The 19085-nt window shown below is 54.8% G+C and overlaps 2 protein-coding genes across 2 annotated transcripts in view; one reads left to right on the top strand and one right to left on the bottom strand.

Annotated features, from left to right (window-relative positions):
• CIB4 (calcium and integrin binding family member 4) overlaps nucleotides 1-1405 on the top strand; it is a 47636-nt gene extending 46231 nt beyond the window's left edge. The window contains exon 7 of the mRNA XM_057557898.1: nucleotides 1210-1405. Within this exon, the coding sequence (XP_057413881.1) occupies nucleotides 1210-1240 (31 nt within the window). The 3' untranslated portion in view covers nucleotides 1241-1405. The remainder of the gene's footprint in view (nucleotides 1-1209) is intronic.
• A 1727-nt stretch (nucleotides 1406-3132) lies between these two features.
• On the bottom strand, nucleotides 3133-17977 carry CIMIP2C (ciliary microtubule inner protein 2C). The gene is made up of 4 exons (XM_007191288.2): nucleotides 17904-17977; nucleotides 6789-7056; nucleotides 5448-5560; nucleotides 3133-3277 (listed from the first exon to the last, which is right to left on the bottom strand). Exons 1-4 carry the CDS (start codon nucleotides 17975-17977, stop codon nucleotides 3133-3135), a joined length of 600 nt encoding a protein of 199 aa, XP_007191350.2.
• Nucleotides 17978-19085: the final 1108 nt, after the last annotated feature.

Consider the following 19085-nt stretch of genomic DNA (forward strand, 5'->3'; position numbering starts at 1 on the left):
TGCAAATGATGTGGGTGGTCCAGACTTCAGGTGCGGTCCCTCTACAGCCAACACAAAGCCCGCTGGGCTCCAGGACTGACCTGGGGAGTTGCCCTTGCCCCTGTTGGTCCTGCTCCCCTCCCGCCACGACCTCCAGTGGTCACTGGGAGCTGGGGATTGGCATGGAAATGTGGGGGGGAGCGGCGGGGAGGAAGATGCTGGTGACGGAGCTCAGAGAAGAGCTCAAGCATTTCCAAACCTTCCGTCAGGCGGAAAGGGGCCTTAATGGTCATTAGCTGTCCAAACTCCTTTGAGACAATTGGCCATCTTCATACTGGCTGTATTTAACAGTCTTATTTGGGTCCTTCCAGTTGTGGGAAGCATACCACCACTGAAGGCAGCTCATTTCATGAGGAACAGCCCTTTTAGGGCAATCTTCTCGCACTGAGCTGCATCTGTTTGCCTGTGTCTGCTACTCCTGGGCCCTATTCTGCCCTTGGTCTTCAGTCTAGGTGATTTTGATAGCAAGGAAGAATGCCCACTCAAAATGGTTTAACAAACCAATCAAAAAAGAACAAAAACAGCTAGACCGCAGAGAGCACCTGGTCAGGGGCCCAGAGTCTCTGCCTCTGTCCTCAGCAACTCTGGACTTTGCTTTATGTGCAACCATCAATCTCTGCTTTGTCAGACGTGAGGCCAAATGTGGCTTCCACAGCGGTCAACTTTATGTTTATTTGGCTCTGAATGACCCTCAGTGAATGTCCCTTAGCTCCAAATTCTCAGAGAATCTGATTGGCCAGCTCCAGGCAGGTGTCCAGCGCTCGCTCTTCCAACCGCCTGGCCAGAGCAGAGGGCCCTCCATTCCAACATGGTTGCCAGAGGGCTTAGCCTGGGCAGACTCTCTAAAAGAGGATCCACTCTTGGACCACCCCCTCCAACCGAGGTAATTCTTCTTCCTCCATAACAGCCCAGCACATGACTGAAGCTGGAATCTTGTCTGCCTTGAGTTTTTTCTTTGACTCTCTCCCATTTCTTTCCACTGGTTCCAGCACCACAAGGTTCTGACAGCCTTGGCATTCTAACGCTGCTCAAAGGAGGCTTTGAGTTGGCTTGGGAGAGCTGCAAACTGGCCATCACTCAGAGAAAGGGACACAAGAAGTGTGAACCCAGAAATTAGAGGGGGCTTTACAACTGCAGGCTCGAGGTGGCTAATGGAATTCTTTCTTTCAGCTCCTTTCGGATTCACTCCTGGGGATGCTGAGGTGGCCCCAAATACCTGCTCTGGCGGCCTTGAGGGGGACCCCCGGAACTAGGAATTCAACCCCCGCAGGCGCTGGGGGAAATCTGATTAGAAGAATGACTTTGTCCCCATCCCTCCTTCACTTCTAGAATACTGTTTATTCAATAAAGCAAAAGAAAAGCCTTTCCCTTTTTCCATCAGTTCATCATTTTTTGAGTGCAAGGTCACATAGAAGTACTTTTTATTAAGAACTGCTCATTCCAGGGCTTAAGTTCGCCTGTGATGCCAAGACTGGGATGGCCAGTCCTTTTGAGGCCAACACATGTCACAGCAGGGACCAGGCCAAATGGGATGAAATTCACCAGGAAAATACACGTCCTTCCCTCCCTTCCCTGGAGCCTCCGCCCAGCCTCTCTTCTCGCCTCTCGGATGCAGGCTGTACAGAGCTACGCGCTGAGCAGTCTTTCCAAGTGGCGCCTGGCTTCCCAAGACATCTTGGCCCTACTCGGCACCCCTGCACCCTCGGGACGCGACAGTGTGTGACCAGCGATCAGGGTTTATTTGCTTTGCTACTCAGCCAAGCCCTGGAATGAATTTGGCCACCACAGGGGCTCTTTGGGGCCCAGCTGGTCTGGCACACAGGAGAGGCCCCTTAGGGGGTCTCTGAAAGCTGTCAGATGCCTACCTGACTGGGCACATGTTTTTTCTTGTTTACCCTGTCCTCAGGGGAGGAAGTGTCTAAATGCTGGCTCATGGGGGAAGGTCTATTTCACCCTCCCGTGTACTTGAACCTGCTGTGGTTGCCTTGCCTGTAGGGGAAATAAGAGCCCATTTCACCCATTTAGGGGAAATAAGAGCCCTTTCTTGATGGAGTCCCTTGATCAAATCCAGGAGTGCTGGAATGTTGGAGAATTCCTGTGGTATGGGTACACACCTGACCCAAGGTTCCCATTCTAGATCCCGTCTCCAAAGGGGCTGTCCCCCACATCCTGTGCCCTGTCCCGCAGACAGGAGGCCTCCCAGGAGGTGGGAAGCAGCGGCCCCCAGACCCTGACCCTCCCAGGCCACCTCCAGATGTGACCTAGGAACCCAGTGTCCACTCTGGCGTAAAGGTCCCTGATGCACAGCGATGCCTTGAAGAGTGTCTTAGTCTCGGGTCCCTTCCCTCCTGTCCCCTTCTAGAAACAGTCCCAGGGGGTAGGTCCCAAGTCAGACTGTCCCTGCCAGTCTGGGCAGAATGCAGAAAGTGGTTTCACCTCTCAGGCACCACAGGGCCCTCCGGGATCTGCGTCATCCCCACCCAACATGGGCCACAAGCAGAGTGTGTGGTGGAGATAGCAGAGCTCGGGAGTCAGAAAGGCCTGGGTTCGAATCCTGGCTGTGCCACTTCTCAGCTGCGTGAGGTTGGACAATTCTTTCCACCTCTGAGCCTTGGTGTCTTTATCAGTAAAGTGGGGGCAACACCCCCTCTCTCACAGGCTATCGTGTGAATGAAATGATGCTGAGCCGAGGCTCAAGTGGGAATCCCTTTGCATCTGACACCAGCGCAAGCATTCCAGGGCCACTGGAACCCTCATTCTCAGACATGGCATAATGGGACTTCCTTGATTATCCCAGTGGAAGCAGATGGGAGGTATTTCTGTGCCTGAGTGACCTGCCACCAAGACTCAGGAGCCCTGCAGTCCTCAGGGGAGAGGTGTGTGGGCCCAGCAGGGTGCTGACACCGCCTTTTCTTGGCTCTAACACCTGGGGTGAGCATTCCACAGGCCCCTCAGACACCGTGCTGTGTGACCCTCAGTGCTGTCCTGCTGTGGCCAAGTGCTCCTGGGGCTCAGAGGAGAGGAGCGTGGGAGGGTCACGGATAAAGATTTTATTCCAAAAAGCCGACCTGGTGATGCCGCAGCTCTCAGGCATCAGGCTCTGAACTCAAAGTAGCAGTCCCGCATCTGTCGCTCCTGTGCGGAGACCCTCTTCCCTGATGGGAATGTCTGGTAGGTCCTCAGGTTCTCAGGGGATACTCTTATAAGGTGCCACTTCTTCTTCGGGCCCAGAGGAGGCCTGGGGGTGAGGATGGAGCTAGTGTTATGCAGTGAACCAGATAGGGAGGGTGAAAAAGGCCCATTTCCCAGCCCGTGCTGCTGACGACCCTGCTGGCTGCTCGTCAGCTTGACATCTGGTAGGTCACCCTGCACTTGAGGTCAGAATGACTTGTGTTTGCACAGCGGTACAGTGGTTAAGAGCAAGGACATAGGTGTCAAGAAGCTGGGATGGATTCTGGCCCAATTCCTGCTAGAAGTGTACACATGTAAAAATGGACTAATGTCGGTACCTCCCTCCTAGCTCTGTTTTGAGGAGTAGATGAAGTAATGCGTACAAAGCACTTAACATAATGCTGAACAAGGAGCAAACACTCAACAAGTGTTATAAGAAATGTGCTCCTGCTACTGATGATGATGGTGATGGTGGTGGTGATTGGTGATGTTGATGGTGATGGTGATAATGGTGATGGTGATGGTGATGGTGATGGTGATAATGGTGATGGTGATGGTGATGATGACAATGATGGCAGTGGACCTCAGGGAAGGACAGGGACTTTCCCCGGGCCACAGAGACGATCAGGGTAAAGGCTGAGTGCAGACACTGACCCTCTTACTCCCAACCACCTAGGTGGTCCTCTGTGTTAGATGTAAAGCTGTCAGCAGCAGCACAGGCTGCCAGACAGTTTGGAGAAGGAACAGAGCTGGGCGTCCCGGGGTCCCACAGCTGCAGGAGATGCAGATCCTGCCTGGAGAGGTCTCAAGGGGAGACTTGTCCCCAGACGAGGCCCTGGACTGTCTCCAGGGATGGACTGACTCAGAGCCACCCCAAGGGTGGAGATGGCCAACCTAGACTCCTAGAGTTGGCGTTGGGAGATCTGGGTTCTCTCCAGTTCTGCCTTCAACCAGACTCGCCATGGCACAAGTTCCCGAGGCCATTGTGGAGTCTCAGTTTCCGTATTTAGAAAATGGGCCCATCTGTCCTGCACAGAAAAACCTATAGAGGATGTTAAATTGTATCTTTAAAAATCATTAAACTCGGGCTTCCCTGGTGGCGCAGTGGTTGAGAATCTGCGTGCCAATGCAGGGGACACGGGTTCGAGCCCTGGTCTGGGAAGATCCCACATGCCGCGGAGCAACTAGGCCCGTGAGCCACAACTACTGAGCCTGCGCATCTGGAGCCTGTGCTCTGCAGCAAGAGAGGCCGCGACAGTGAGAGGCCCGCGCACTGCGATGAAGAGTGGCCCCCGCTCTCCGCAACTAGAGAAAGCCCTCGCACAGAAACGAAGACCCAACACAGCCAAAAATAAATTAATTAATTAACTAAAAAAAAGCAACTATACGCCAATTTAATTAATTAATTAATTAATTTAATGATTTTTAATTAATTAATTAATTTTTAAAAAATCATTGAACTCTATGGAAAGGGTTGCTGCTTTATCAGTAACAACAATGGCAAGGCTCAGGGCTCTTGAGGCAAGCAACGGGTCAGCATGGAGTTGGAAACCCAAGATCTGCCCACTGACCTCCCGATGCCCCCTACTCCACAGGACACCTCACAGCATAGACTTCTGATCTCCCTGCCTGGGTGTCAGGAGGGAGAGTGAGGAAACCACATGCCCCGATTACCTCACAGGGCAGAGCTGGCCTTCCCCGGGAGAAGAAGCTCTCCCGGATAAAAGCAGCAAACGGCGGACAGGGAGGAACTTTCACATTTGTCAGAGGGACAGTTGGACTTTGAAAAATATGTTCACGTCCCTAAAAGAACATTTTCTGAGTCTGGGCTGGGGCTGGGGAGACAGCCCTGCTTTGTGTAGTACCCTCTGGGTCCACCAGAGGGCAGAAGCTCCTTGCTGCACCGAGGGGCTGCGCTGGCGTTTGGACGAGTGTAGCTGCAAGGCTGCCATTGCAGGGGGAGAAGCCTGCAGACTCAGGCCAGCAAGGATTATGGGGTTTGCTCCCAAACTCCCAGGGCATCTGAAAATGCTCTTCCTGATTCCGCCCATTCAGGTTCCTGGCATCCCTCCTGAGGCTGCTGAAACCCTGGCCCCCTGGCTCTGTAACTGTCACCCTGTGCCTTGTGGGGTAAAGTCTTAACTCATTTCTCAGTCTGGGGGCCCGCATGCCTGGCAAGAGCAGGTGCCCTCTGGCGGTGTGTTGAATGTATGGATGAGGAGAGGGCAGGAACTCACAGGTCGGTGGGGGTGGGGTACCGTTCCCACTCCCTCACAGGCAGCACGAAGTAGGGGACCCGGGGCGCCATGCCCGTCTTGTCTTGATAGTACTCCCGATGCTGCTGTGTCATCTGCAGCTCAACCAAGGAAGAGGTGACAGGTCGTAAGTGTGCAGGACTGACCTCGGGCCCCTGCAGCCCCTGCCTGGCTGTACCTGGGCAGGGGGGTGGGGGCCGTCTCCCCGAATGCCCTCAGAGAAGAGTCCCCAGCTAGGTGTCCTCCTGAGCCTCAGCTCCTGTCGCCACGCCAGCTTTGCTAGGGCAAGTAAACAAGGCAGGGGACCAGCAGAGGTAGGGGATGTGAAGCCCAGCTCAGTAGGTAGCACAGGTAAGCTGTGTGCGTGTGTGTGTGTGTGTCCCTTTCCCTCCCTCCCGGGCAGGGTGTGCTCTGTGAGCCAAGGTGGAGGTAAAGAACGTCCCAGGCGCACAGCCCGGTTCCACAGCTCTTCGGAGTCCGACCGTGTGGACCCGGTCATCTCTCCCGGGAAGCTGCCTTCTCATGCAGTCCTCCACCCTGGGGGCCTGGAGGCATCTGTGTCCTTGAAATCAGGCTGGGAGGGATGCTTGCCAGGGAGCTGAGGGGTCCACAGCGGAGAGGGAACCCTGGCCTCCCCTGAGCGGGGTGAGCGCCCGTGAGCCTGTGGCTGGCTGGGATGCGTCTGAACGGATCCAGAGGAGGCTTTCTGAGCCCGAGGAGCAGGATAAGGACAAGGGGGGGTGTGGGCAGGCCCCCCCTCCATCTGCCTCTGTTGCCCTGAGGGCAGTTGGGGTCTGCTCTGGGGCTGAGGCCGACTCGAGCACATCCTCAATGGGCCTGTGGAGCAGGGAGGTGGTGTCAGGTGGGCACCCGGATTCGGGTGTACAATCGAGAGTAGACTTGGGGCTGGAACCGGGGTGGGGCTCAGCGGCCCTCAGTGCGTGTGACTCATCCTGGGGGTGAATCTTAGGGCTTTTGCTCAGAAAGCAGGTAAACAAGCACCCAGTGGGAGAGGCTGCTGGGCAGAGGTGAGGGCGGGAACATCCCCAAAGGTTCCCAGCTCTCCCGCCAGTGGGAGAAACACTCTGGAGCCCCCAGAGTAGGGGGAGGTCAGGGAAGCAGAGCGCTGAGCCCCTCCCCACTCCCCGGCCAAACTCACCAGGTTCCCTGCTGGCTCAGGGGCTCTGAGGAAGCAAACAGAGGCGCTCTGGAGGCTGAGAGTCTCCCCTGGCCCCCAGCGGTCACTCCCTCCCCCCGGTGTGGGGAGAGGGGACGTCGGGGGGAGGGCAGAGGGGTGGCAGTAGCCCAGCCCGGGGCGCCCACCTGGTAGAAGCGCGAGAGCTCGGCCGCGCGGCTACTGTCCAGGTTGAAGCGGGTGCAGCTGGGGGCGTGCAGCCAGCGGTCCCGGGTGCGGGAGCGGTCACTCAGCACCTGGTTGGGGTCTGGGAACAAGCTGGCCGGGAAGTGGCGGCCTTTGCGGAAGGGAGTGCGGCTCTTCTCTGCGTTGCGCTGCTCCTGGAGGTACTTGAGCGTGGTGGTGCCGTAGGGGGAGCCGAAGGAGAAGGCCACGCCAGGAACATGGCCTTGGTACCTGAGAGAGCAGGGGAGGGGGGAGAGATGGGTGATGGGCTGCAGGCCAGTTCCGAGAGAGGCCCTGCAAGATTGCGGGCGAGGTCAGCGGCCCCGCTGGTCACCTCCGGGCCTTGAGAGGCTTCCTAAGGTACACGGCCCAGCTCGAGCCCCTGGGGAAGGACAAGTGAAAGAGGCTCTGGGCCTCTGCCTCCCCACAGAGGTCATCTCTCCAGACCAGAGGCTCACACAGGGGCCAGAACACCTGGGTTCCAGTCCTGACCCCCTCAGCGAGGCTGCAGGCAAATCACTCTCCCTCGATGGCCCTCCATTGAAGGAGGGGTTGGCCTGAAGATGCGGAGGCCTCCTGCAGCTGTGACGTTCTGCGGTTATCCCGTGAAGGGGCAGGGGGCATGTGATGAGTGTCAACTCTGGTGTGGCCTCGCTTCCGGCACCACAGCCTCACCGCGTGCCACCCAGCCGGCCTGGAGAGCTCGCCCAGGTTCTGGAGCTCTGAGAGCCTTATACAGAGCTCCATCACCCTCTGCGACCAAGGGGGCTAGTGGGAGGGACAAGGGCAGGGCGAGCAGAGATGCTTGGGGACACAGAGAGCACAGCAGACACGGCTCAAGACCCCTGGTTAAGTGAGACTCACACAGAGAGAACCAAGACTTGATTGGGGAAAGGGAGGGGAGAGGAGGGGCGAGTCGGTGACATCAGCGAGCATGGGAATCAGACTTCGGGCAAATAAGAGATCAAAGCTCCCCAGTCAGCACAGCCTCCCCCGGGCTCCCTGCCCTCTGAAACCTGGCCCTGCCCCCATGTTGCCACTGAGGTCACTCTTGCCGAGGTCACCAGTGGCCCTCCTGCAGCGCTGGGCACTGTGGACCGCTCTCTTCTTGAAATATCACTCGTGGTTTCTATTATGCTGCTCTCTTGTTCACTGTTGGTTTTCACCAACACCTCTGTCCTTTCTTTCTCAGTCTCCTTCTCATCATGTTCCCTCTCTGCCCACTTCCTCTGGGGTCTGTCCAGGGCCCACCCAGTCTTCCTGGTGAGGGCCTCCATGCCGTGGCCTTAACCTTCACCTGTGTGTGCAGGACCCCTGGTCTCCAGCTCCAGCTCAGAAGTTCCCACCAAGTTTCAGACTCCTGTGTACGGTTGCACACTACGCATCTCCCTGGGATGTCCCCCAGGCCTCACCTCCCACCTCCACCTTCCCCAACAGTCTAGTCCCACCTCCGTGAAGAGCACTCCGCGATGTCCAAGGCAGAGCGGGCATCCATCTCCCCCAGCTTCATCCCTCACGTCCCATCAGCCACCAAGCCCTGCAGCTGCATCCCCGCCACCTGAGCTCAAGCTCCGTCGCCTTTCACCTGGACCGCGGCTGCAGCCTCCTCCCTGTTCTCCTGTCTGCACTCGCACCTCCAGCCCATTTTCCACACTTCAACCAGACTGAACTTTCTGAAGTCAGCTGCTTAGCGTGGCAGGCAAGGCTGTCAGTGACCTGACCCTTGCCTCTGTCTCTGCCTCATCAGTTACCCTACAGCCCGGTTGCAAACAGCCATTGCAGTTCCTGTGTGTAATTGCCCTTCCTGCCCCCCACCCCGCCTTTCCCCTCACTCTCCCCACTGGGGTCTTGCCCTGTGCCTTCTGCCGTCAGGAATGGCAAACCTGTCCACCACCACCCCATCCTCTGCCCCTTGCCTCCCAGTACTAAAAGGTTCTTTAAGACTTGCCTAAATGTCACTTCTTTGAAGAAGCCTTTCCTTGCCACCTCTTCTAGGTCTAGGTGGGTCCCGCCCTCTGTTCTCTCCGTGCCCTAAACCCCTTCCACCAGCTGCATCTCACCCTGTCCTGCTACTGTCCGCGTACATCTTGTCTCCCTGCTAGACTGGGAGCTTCTCAAGGGCAGAGTTTGATCACATCTTACTCATGTCTGATCCCCAGTTCTCCGAACCGGGTCAGGCACATGGTCTGTGGGCAGGAAATGTCTATTAAACAAATGACAAGGTGAGTAGCTGGTGTGCCAACAGTACCAGTGACGTTACGGTGGGACCTACAGACACAGACACTGGAAGCCGGTGGCCATGCTCCAGGGCCCTCCAATGCATCTCCTGAGACCACCCCACTTCAAGGCTTGACGTCTGACTTCCTCCCAGTTGAGCTCCCTCCCCGACATGAAAACATTCCCAGGGAAGCCCCGGAAAGTGCAGGGAGCCGGCCAGGCCACTCGTCCTGCACCAGAGGCCAAAGCACAGTGAGGCCTTTGAAGACGTGCTTCAGTATTACCTCTGAGGGCTGCCCTGGGCCTCAGGCTCCTCACAGGTAGAATGCGTGTTGGCCTAGAGTTAGAAAGAAATGCATGATTTCATCTTTGGATGAAAGGCAAGAAAGTTAAGCACCGTGATTACTGATGCACCTTCCAATGGCTTTCCACTTTAGGCAGAATAGAAGGAGTCCTTCCCCGGTTCCTGGTCCTACCCTCCCTCCGCAGCTCTACCTTCCTGCAATCCTGCAGCATTCAAGGCTGGCCCAGGGCCAGAGCAGTGAGCGATGGGGCTGCGGAGTGGGCAGCAGAGGGGAGAGACCCTCCATGGGACTCAGGCCTTTCTCCAGCCTCACCTCTCTTGTCCCTTGGCTTCTTTCTGCCCTGGGTGCCGTGACCCTGGTGGTCCTAACCCTCTCCCTCCTGCCTCAGTGCCCCTTTCTGTTGGCCCCTCCTGAGTTCCTTGCTGGCGGCCACGTCTCCTGTCCTCGAAAGATGGTGGGGTTGGTGAGTGCCTGTGAGCCTGTGGGGTCACCTTGGCCACTTTCAGGATGGAGTCCTCTTCTTTGCCATGGCCTTCCCCCTCCTGGGCTGAAGCGCTTTCTCCTGCCTCACCAAGGCCTCACTCCCCAATCCGTCCCTCCCTGTCTCTCGGCCTCTGTCCCCCCTCCCACCCATCTAGAATCTCTCCTGCTCCCCTACTGTCTTCTCCTCTGTCCACAAACATTCAAAGTTTTTCCTAGATTGCAAAATTCCACACTTGGCCTTGCTGCTTTCTACAACCCTTTCTCTTCCTTTATTTCCAAATTTCTCCAAGGAATCCTCTATACAACTTTCTACCTTCATTTCTTCTATTCCTATGCTTTCCTTCTGACCCGTCACTTGAATGTGTGCTTGTGCTTTTTCATGAAGGTCATATAAGATCATCCAGTCGCCAAATCCAACATCCTTGGCCCACACTCCCTCTCTGCAACATTCGCACTGATGAAGAAACTCATTTGGAAGAAGCATCACCTAAGACAAAGAGGCAGAGTCCCTGAAAGTTCTTTGTGCTGTGTATGAAACGTCATAAAAATAGCAGTGCCATCATCAAGAAGTCAAAGACAAGCAGTTGGGAGGTGCTTCCTCCTTCACTGCTATGAGTCGTTCCGTGTGGAGGGAACTGTCCACCAGCCGTCTCCAGCCCTCACTTTTTCTTCCACATTAGAAGTGGAGGAACATCTACCTGGGGGGGTGAAGCCCACTCTCCCTGCCTCTTTTGCTTGGAAGCAAGGAAGCCCACCCTGTTCCTCCACGCCCTGTTTTGGGGGACCCACTCTGCCCTTCAGGAGGAAAGCCTGCCCCAGCCCAGCCTGGCCATCTCACCCGGGTTCCGCGTCAGCCCCATTCTCCAACGCCAGCTTTCCCTCTTTTATCTTCTTTCTCAAGTGGTTCAGAACGCAGGGGATGAAAGAGGTGCCGGTCACCAGGTGTTGCCAAACTCCAACACAGAGAAAATGAAGCAACAGAATGAAAACTAAAGAAACAACCGTCTACAGCACTCTGCAGAGAAAAGAGCATGACCCAAGAATATCGAACTGGCCAGTCATCCAGGTATAAAGGCAGCTGTATGAAAGAACTCAGGCAATAAAGCACCCAAAGCTCTTCTTGAAAGCAGTGTTCAATGATGAAATCCTGCCAACTAAGAGATGATTCAAAAGAAAAAAATACTCAGGAATGTAGAACCTCTGTAAGAATGACTGGTGGTTACTTCATATCTATTTAAGTGCAGAGAACCAAGAATAGCTACTAGGTGAAGGCTGGCTGCAGAAAAGAATGTAAATGTTATAAAACCTGTCAAGGGAAAAAATAATTTAAGCAAAAAAAGTTGGGGGGTGGGTGGAGGGGAGACGGTTGTGCACTTAGAATTTCTAAAGCATAGTCAACCCGTGGCATCTAAAATTGAAACATGTCGGTGAAAATAACACAATGTAATTAACCCCTTAACGGTGCTTATTCTCTCTCCCTCTCTCTGTCAGAGGGAACTTTTAGAAACGCAGATCTCTTATGATGAATTAGCACTTATCTACAATCTGTTCTTCCATTTTACTTCAGTATCTTTCTCTTCAGTTAAGTTTGAGTAACATTAAATTTCATGCTTTTCATTTTAAAATAGTAAGTATGGTAAGATCATATTTTTATAAAATTGCTCTCTTATCTTTCTGTCCATCGATCCATCCACCCATCCATTTAGTCTTTTATCTGAACATACACATAAAAAGAAACCTGAAATGATTTTTAGGTTAATTCTAGGTGTTTGGATTTGGGGTGATTTGTTGTGTTCTTCTTTACCTGCACAGGTAATACTTTTTAAGAGAGTCAGATGGCATTAAGAGTTACTTTATTGGGAGCCCACTGTGTGCCGGTGCGATGCTAGGTGTCGAGAATACCAAAGCCTGCATCGCTCAGCCCTCCTTCCTCCCGCCTCCCCCTCATTCAGTATTTATTGAGTCCTGGTGTGTGTGTGCAGGAATGGTGCCGGCAGTCAAGGCTCTAATGCTATTAAACGCGAGGAGGGAAGGCCCATTCCCATGAAGGTCGGGTGGGGAGAGTACTGGTGGAGCTCCATGAAGGGCTCTCCATCGGGGGAGGCTTTGAGGAAAACCTCAGCGTGGAGGAGGACGGACTGGAGTCTGGCTCTCTTCCCCTGCTCATCTTCTAGGTGCTGGTGTTGCCCCAGGGTCCTCTTCTCTCTTCAGGGACCCACTCCCTCTGGGAGAGCTCGTCCACATTAGACTTCCAACACCGAGGACACCCCGATCAGTGTCTCCAGCTCCGACCCTTCTCCCGGCTACAGATCCACACGCCCGGCTGTCCACCGAGGGCTTGCCCAGGGCCCCTAGACTCAGCACAACTGAAGACAGCCGGCTGCTCCTCCTGGACATCCCTGTCCTGGCTTAACACCACCTCACCTACCAGAATCCACCAGAATCCACCAGAAACCGGGCATCACCCTGCCAACTGTCACATCCAACCTCTCCCTAAGTCCTGCTTTTGCTCCCTCCTTAGTGACTTTCCCACTGCCCTCCTCCATCCCATGGCTACCAGCCCTCCTCTTGCTCACCTGGACAGCCTCAGATCTCCGAGCTAGTCCCCTAGACCAAGTGTCACCCTGCAGGCTTTCGTCCACACTGATGCCAGAGTGACCTTTCATCATCTGATCACCATGGCTCACCTCTCTTTTCACTTCCCCACGGGCGCCCTATGCCCCAGAAGTGTTACTCACATCCCTGGGGCCCCACGTGCTCTCCAAGCCTTCACACACGTTTCCTCCGCCTGCATCTCCTCCTGCCTCCTGGGGCATCTCGTCCTCACTCACAGAGCCAGGCTCCCTGTCGCCTCCCCTGGCCACCCACCCTCTGCCCAGCATCTCTGCCTCACAGCAGGGTTATGATCCTTCATCGACACCAAGATCCACATTAGCTCAGCTCCTCTGCTAATGAGTGTTCTCTTTTATCCCCAAAACCTACACAGCCCCTGACACATGACAAGTGCTCAATAATGTTCACTGAAGGAGGCCGAAGTCCAGAAGCTGGGGGCACCATTTCCTGGAACGCTGGGCTCCTGTCTGACGAGCACGTGGGCCCAGAGCGCCCCACCCACAGGGGCATCTGCACACCTCAAAGAAAGGAGCTATAGAAAAGTGACATGTCATCGTGATTCTTGTCTTTGCCACCCCCAGGCTCTCCACCACACTCCTCCTCTGCTGCCTGCTTTCCCACCTTCTCTGAATGCCAAGATATTTGCATCCCAATAGAAGAGAAGCCCTCTCCTCCACAATCCTCCTAAGGTTCTGCGTGGGTTCTGGAATCCATTCAGCCCCTCTTGCTGTGGGCGGAGCCCGTGCACATGCGCACGTGTGTGTGTGTGTGCGCACGCGTGCCCATGCACATGGTCATATTTATTTAGCCCTCGGCGGGCACACCTTGACTAGTAGGTCTATGTCCCTGCACGCACTCGCATTTGCGAGCTGTGAGCGTGACAGTGCGGTTCCATGGTAGAGCCCCGTTTTTGTTGGGCGTGTGGCACGCCATGGTGGAGAGGACAGAGGGGCATGTTTCACGATGGGGCATCGAATGGGCCCTACGGACCCTCACACCTCCTCCTCCTCGACCCTTTCATCCATCCCTGCCCCTCACCCACCTGCGCACCACACAAGCTTGGAGAAGGTGCTCAGCCGGGTCCACCGTCACAGTCCCCTGAGGTTACTGTGCACACAGGGAGCCATCCCTCCCCGCCTCTTAATAGCACTGCTTGGTCCCCCAGCTAACATTCAGATTAATTACCGTTCGCCATCAGGGATCCCATGAGCAGCTTATTAACTAATTAACTTGTTACTGTGCAGCCTGTTCTCATTCCAAGAGCACCCTCGTCTCCACACACTTCCTGCTGAGTACGGTTCTGATAAGGTCCCTCCCTTGGGCAACAGCCTTCAAGGGCTCCCCAGCACCTGGGAAATTAAGAACAAACTGGGCCAGGTGCTCAAGGCCCTGCTTGACGTGGGCCCCCATGAGAGGTCTTTCCAGTCTTACCACCCACTTCCGTGTCCCAGTGTAACTGAGCAGGACCCTGCGGGGCTTTCCAGGGACTGAATCCCCAACCGTGTCCTCCGCCTGCCTCTCGTCTGTAGAAGAACTTCAGCCTCCCAGGCCTTCCCAGAGTTGCAAAGAATAAATTTAATCAGAGACGTGAGAAAATGCAAAAAGACAGGAAAACAGTCAAGCAAGACGAAATAGTAATAGTTCAGCCATTAAACAAAGTCAAGGACCTTTAGTTCCTCCGCAAGGACTATAGATAATATTCTGAGCCATGTCCTTTGAGCCATTTTGCAGATATTGACCCCACCCCCACCAGGCGGAAGAAGTTAATTGCCTGCTGCCTACAAGGACAGAGACCCCAGACTGGTTGGAACCAGAAGGTTGATGATGGTAACTCCTGATTACCTCACCACCAACCAATCAGAAGAATGTCCATGAGCTGATCACACACCCCACAAACCCCCTCCCTCACCCTATCTTTAAAAACATTTGCCTGAAAGCCTTTGGGGAGTTGGGGGCTTTTGAGCACGAGCTACTTGGACTCCTTTCTTGGTGCCCTGCAATAAACGCAGCACTTTCCTTCACAGCAACCCAGGTCAATGGATTGGTTTTACTGTGCGCAGGCAAGCAGACCCAAGTTTGGTTCGGTAACACCAGCTTTGCCACTCCAGGCAAAAAGGCCATTTGTTGCTTTCAAAGCATATTCTGCTGGTACCTCCACCCCATGCTTTTCCCCATGCCATCCCCTCCGTCCAGAAGATGCTTCCTCCTCTCCCCAAATTGTGATCTTCTCCATCCTTCAAGGTACATTTCATACACCCCCTTTCCCATCGAGCCTCTTCCGACCCACCCATAGACCATGCCTGTCCCTGCCATTGAACTGTCTTCGATCTTTGTGCCTCTCTTATGTCTCAGTTCACATTCTGCTGTGTTGTAATTACCTGGGCCCTAGTATATTCTTCCTTTCTGAACTGTCAACTCCACGGGGAGAGAGGGCTGTGTTCTACTCATACTTGCATCCCTGGCACCCAGTAGATGCTCTGCAAGTATTTGCTGAATTGAACTGACAAATGGGGGCACAGCTCTATGGGCTTATGATTCTTCTGCAGAGAAGGACGGTCCCTGTTACAAAGCCCAGGTTGCCAGAGCCCCTCATCCCCCGTTCTTAGGAAGGCTCCCCAGTTCCTCAGGGCTGTGTGAGTGGCATCAGGTAGCTATGTGGGCACTTGGGCCTCCTACATCCTCCTGGGCAGACGGCCTTTGTTTTGTACCCCAGGATGCATGGGCAGGTCAAGTGCTCGGACTGGGAGCCCGTTGAGGTGTGGTGGGAGGCAGAGAGCAAAGGAATGGGTACCACCTAGATCTGACCTGCGGGCAGGAAGCACAGAGTGTCACTGAGCCAGTCTCATCCCTCTAAAAGCCTTACAACCCCAGGATCTCTGACCCGAGAGCTCCCTGCTCACTGCAGGGAGGGCACACGGGCTAGAAAGTGGCAAAATGTCTGAGGGCTGCACTGCCCAGAGTGGCAAGGGAGGAGGTGGAGCGTCCTTGTCTGAGGACCAGCATCTTGTTCCCCTCAGTACCCAGAATCAGGCCTTGAACACTGTAGAGATCTAACTGATGATGATTGCTAGCAGTTGGAGAGAGCAGGGTGTTGAAGTCACAGAGACCTGGCTGGGCAACCTGATGAAAGACCTTGGGCAGTTTTGCATGTGGGTTGACACCTGGGTTGTTGTGAAGATTTTTTTTTTTTTTAAGTTTGTAAAAAGCCCAGCTCAGTGCCTGGCATATAATAGGTGCTTATACATGGGGGTTCACAGTGCTACTACAGGGCATCAGGGACCTGGTTCCAGCCCAGCTCTTCCATCACCAGCCTGAGGCTCAGGCAAGTCCCCATCCCCCAGACCTCAGTGACCATGTCTGGAACGGGAGATGGTGGTGGGGCTGGACTACCTAGTTTCCGAGGTCCTCACCACTGCAAGATTTTCTGCCTCTATGAATAAAACTGGTAAGGAGGACGATCTGAATGTCAGAAGAGACTGGTTGCACTTAAAATCCTGTGATTCATCTTTGAAAAGACATACAAAATAATAATTACCCAAGTGTGGCAGGGAATCTTGGATTCTTTCATTACGTTAACAAAATTGCCAATAAGGTAGCATTTAGACACATAAGACAACTCAATTCATTCCTTGTTGATGAGAATCTTTAGGGAGAGCACATCCCTCCCAGAAAGATCCAGCCAAGAAAGTAACACAGGGCTCAGCTGCTCAAACTAGCCCATCCACGCTTGGAAACTTATTTATGGTTCACTTGTTATCACAATTTCTAGATCAGTCAGAGGACAGGGCACTCAAGGGAACTGCAGACGAGTGGCGTGGATAGAGAAGTATCCTGGGATTGCTTCTGAAATATGCAGCTTCCCTCCCTGCAACCTGGGACAGAGTGAGGGAGCCATGGGGGAGGGTGAGTTTCCAACGGAGACTGCGGTGGGCTTAAGACAAAAATATAGCAATGTATGAAATCAAATTTCATGATAAACACCCAGAGTGTGGTGTCCACACCACTATCCAAGGCTGCAGAGATGGTGTTGAGCTCAACCTTATGTATTTACACCAGACTGGGAACCCCTCCAGGGCAGCCCCCCACTTGTTTGTCTTAACCCAACGCCTGGCCCATCCCAAGCACTCAACACATCTTTATCAACGGAATGCCTAAACGATTGAAAGAATTAATAGGAAAATCCTTAGTCATCTTCTCTAACACACCTGGCTTGACTTCAGGAAACAACTGTGACCTGGTAAATCAGCTTTGTCTGATGGGAACCGAAGCAGCTTTTGAGCCCTCTAAGGCCCAGAAAAGGCCCTGTCCAAAGGGGCTGGATTAAAGCTACGGAACCTGCCCCTACTTACTCTACTACCTCTGTGTGCAGAAATTATTTTAATATCACAGCTCCTCTATGTCAGCCTTATTCTGCTTCAAGACAACGCAAACATCACACAAAATATACAGTGAGACCTTTTCTTTGTTTTGCAGTCTGTTTAGTTTGCAGAAGAGAGCATGTGTTTTTCCACCCACATGGAGATCCTGCCTGCAAAACTCTCAAGACATTAATTTCATTCATTCTTTCAATACAGATGTGCAGGTGCTGTGCAGGCGGCTTCTCAGAATCCAGCCCCCATCCTCAATGCCCATGTTGACTAGTAGGAGAGAGAAGACAATCTCACACCCTGGAAGAGGAGGTTGGGAGTGTAAATCTCAGACACTTTGAGGAAAAGGACCAAAGAATGGAAGGGAGCAGTCGGACTTGCACCTTAGCTGTCTGGAGTGTGAAAACATCCAGAGAAAGGAAATGTAGGTTTTGCCCTGCATCCAAAAATGCTAAAGGCAGGGCAGGTCTGGGGGCTGGGAAGCTTTCAAAGGCAGCATTCTGTGAGGATTAAGTGAGATCAGTGGGAGAACCGACGAGGCGATCCAGTGGGTAGCGCACGCCACTAAACATTACTGCCGGTCCTGCCTTGTCGGGTTCTTCGAGCCCCGCTCCCGGGTGCGCACCGGTCGCCTTCGCTCCTTCAACCAACAAGTAATTCATGTTGCGGGAATCCTGCGTGCCCGCACTGTGGTGGAGGCCGAAGAGCCCGCCCCCTTCTCGGGGACTCCTCACCCTCTTGTTCCTGCCCGGCGTCTCCAAACACCCACCCCACACGTCGTCTCCCCCTCCTCCCCCTGACCCGGACCCCAACCACGGTTATCCCGGCCCGGCGGGCTCGCGCTCGCTAGGTACCGACTTCCTACCGAAGGGGACGTGGAGAGCCCCCGCCGCGCCCAGCCACTGCCTTGAGAGTGCAAACCCCTGGGGAGGCCACCCCGCCAGGTGAAAACGTGGCGCCCCGGGTTCCTTCAGCCCCCAAAGGGCGGAGTTTCGAGGCCGGTGGAGGGTTTTGTGGAGGGAGGAGGGGAGAGACCGCCCGCAGGGGCTCTGACCCCCAGGTTCAGGCGGGGCCTGGTGTGCGGCGGTCTTACCCGGGCATGAGGCCGGGGGGCACGTAGGCGGCGTTGAACTCGGTCAGTAGGGTGCCCGCGCCGCGGGAGGCCATGGTGGGGGCGGCGAGCGCGCAGCGAGCCCGGGCGCTCTGGACACACGGTCAACAGCACGGGTTACCCGGCAACCGTGCGCCTGGCAACGCCAGGGGGGCTGCGCCGCCGCCGCGTTCCGGGGCCCCGCACCCCGCTCGCCGTCCCCTTCTAGGAGCAGCCAGGCGGGGCGCGCCCGCGAGATGTTCCCGCATCGCCACGTGCTCTCCTGTGTGACCCCGCAAATCGCCGCTCGCACCCAAGCCTCCGTTTTCGCCTCCTTGCATCTTTCAGCTTCCCCGCCAGGCCAGACGGTTGATGCTCCGAGGCGGGTCGGAGGTGGAAACGGTGCACAAAGCAGCAGCCCAAGCTCGGCTCAGCCCCAGGGCCCGAGTGGCCACAGGGACCTCAAGAGCCATTGCTCCCCAAGGTTTTCCACCGGGGCCCCGTTCCGCGGGGCCTCCAGGAGGGGGCTTCAGACGTGTGTCCCGCTTGGCGTGTTTGCCCAGGACACTGTAATTTAAGTGTGTGTGTGTGTACGAACGTCGGGAGCGAAGGACATTTTTCTCCTTCATCTCTCCTCTCTCCCTAGGAACTTCCTTCTCACCTCCGCTTGCCTCTCAAACTACTCCACAAGAGAGGTTTATCAGTAAGGAGCAAAAGCCAATCATGAAAAGGTCTAGTGTGCGATTTACACTTGCCCCAGTTCTGCAGCTCAGTCCCTCCTGTGAATCCAGGGTTGGGCGTTTGCCCCAGAGAGCAAAGCTTCAGCAGGCCCAGGTGAGGTTTCTTGGTCGTAGTGCCTCCCTCCTGTAAGTGTTCGGTGCCCACACCCAGATTTCTCCAGTGACCCTCACACAGCCCTGGGCCACATGTAGGGCAGGGTGGGGCCTAAGGTCGTTAATTGGCGGGGGTGGCGGGGGTGTGATGACAGACAGCCTCCAAGGCGCCAGGCTCTTTGTGTCTTGCCCCCCACCTGCTCCCCGGCTCCTCCTACAGCAGTCCTGGTGTCAGCGAGCAGCTCTGCAGATTAGCCTCGTCCGTCACAATCTCACTTCATCTGTCAGATGAGAGGTGTTATCTTCACAGTTTGACTCTGTCAATGGCAGCTGATGAAGACCTCAGCTTCCA

The sequence above is a fragment of the Balaenoptera acutorostrata genome, chromosome 12 (genome assembly GCF_949987535.1).
Source record: "Balaenoptera acutorostrata chromosome 12, mBalAcu1.1, whole genome shotgun sequence".
NCBI classification, from domain to species: Eukaryota; Metazoa; Chordata; class Mammalia; order Artiodactyla; family Balaenopteridae; genus Balaenoptera; species Balaenoptera acutorostrata.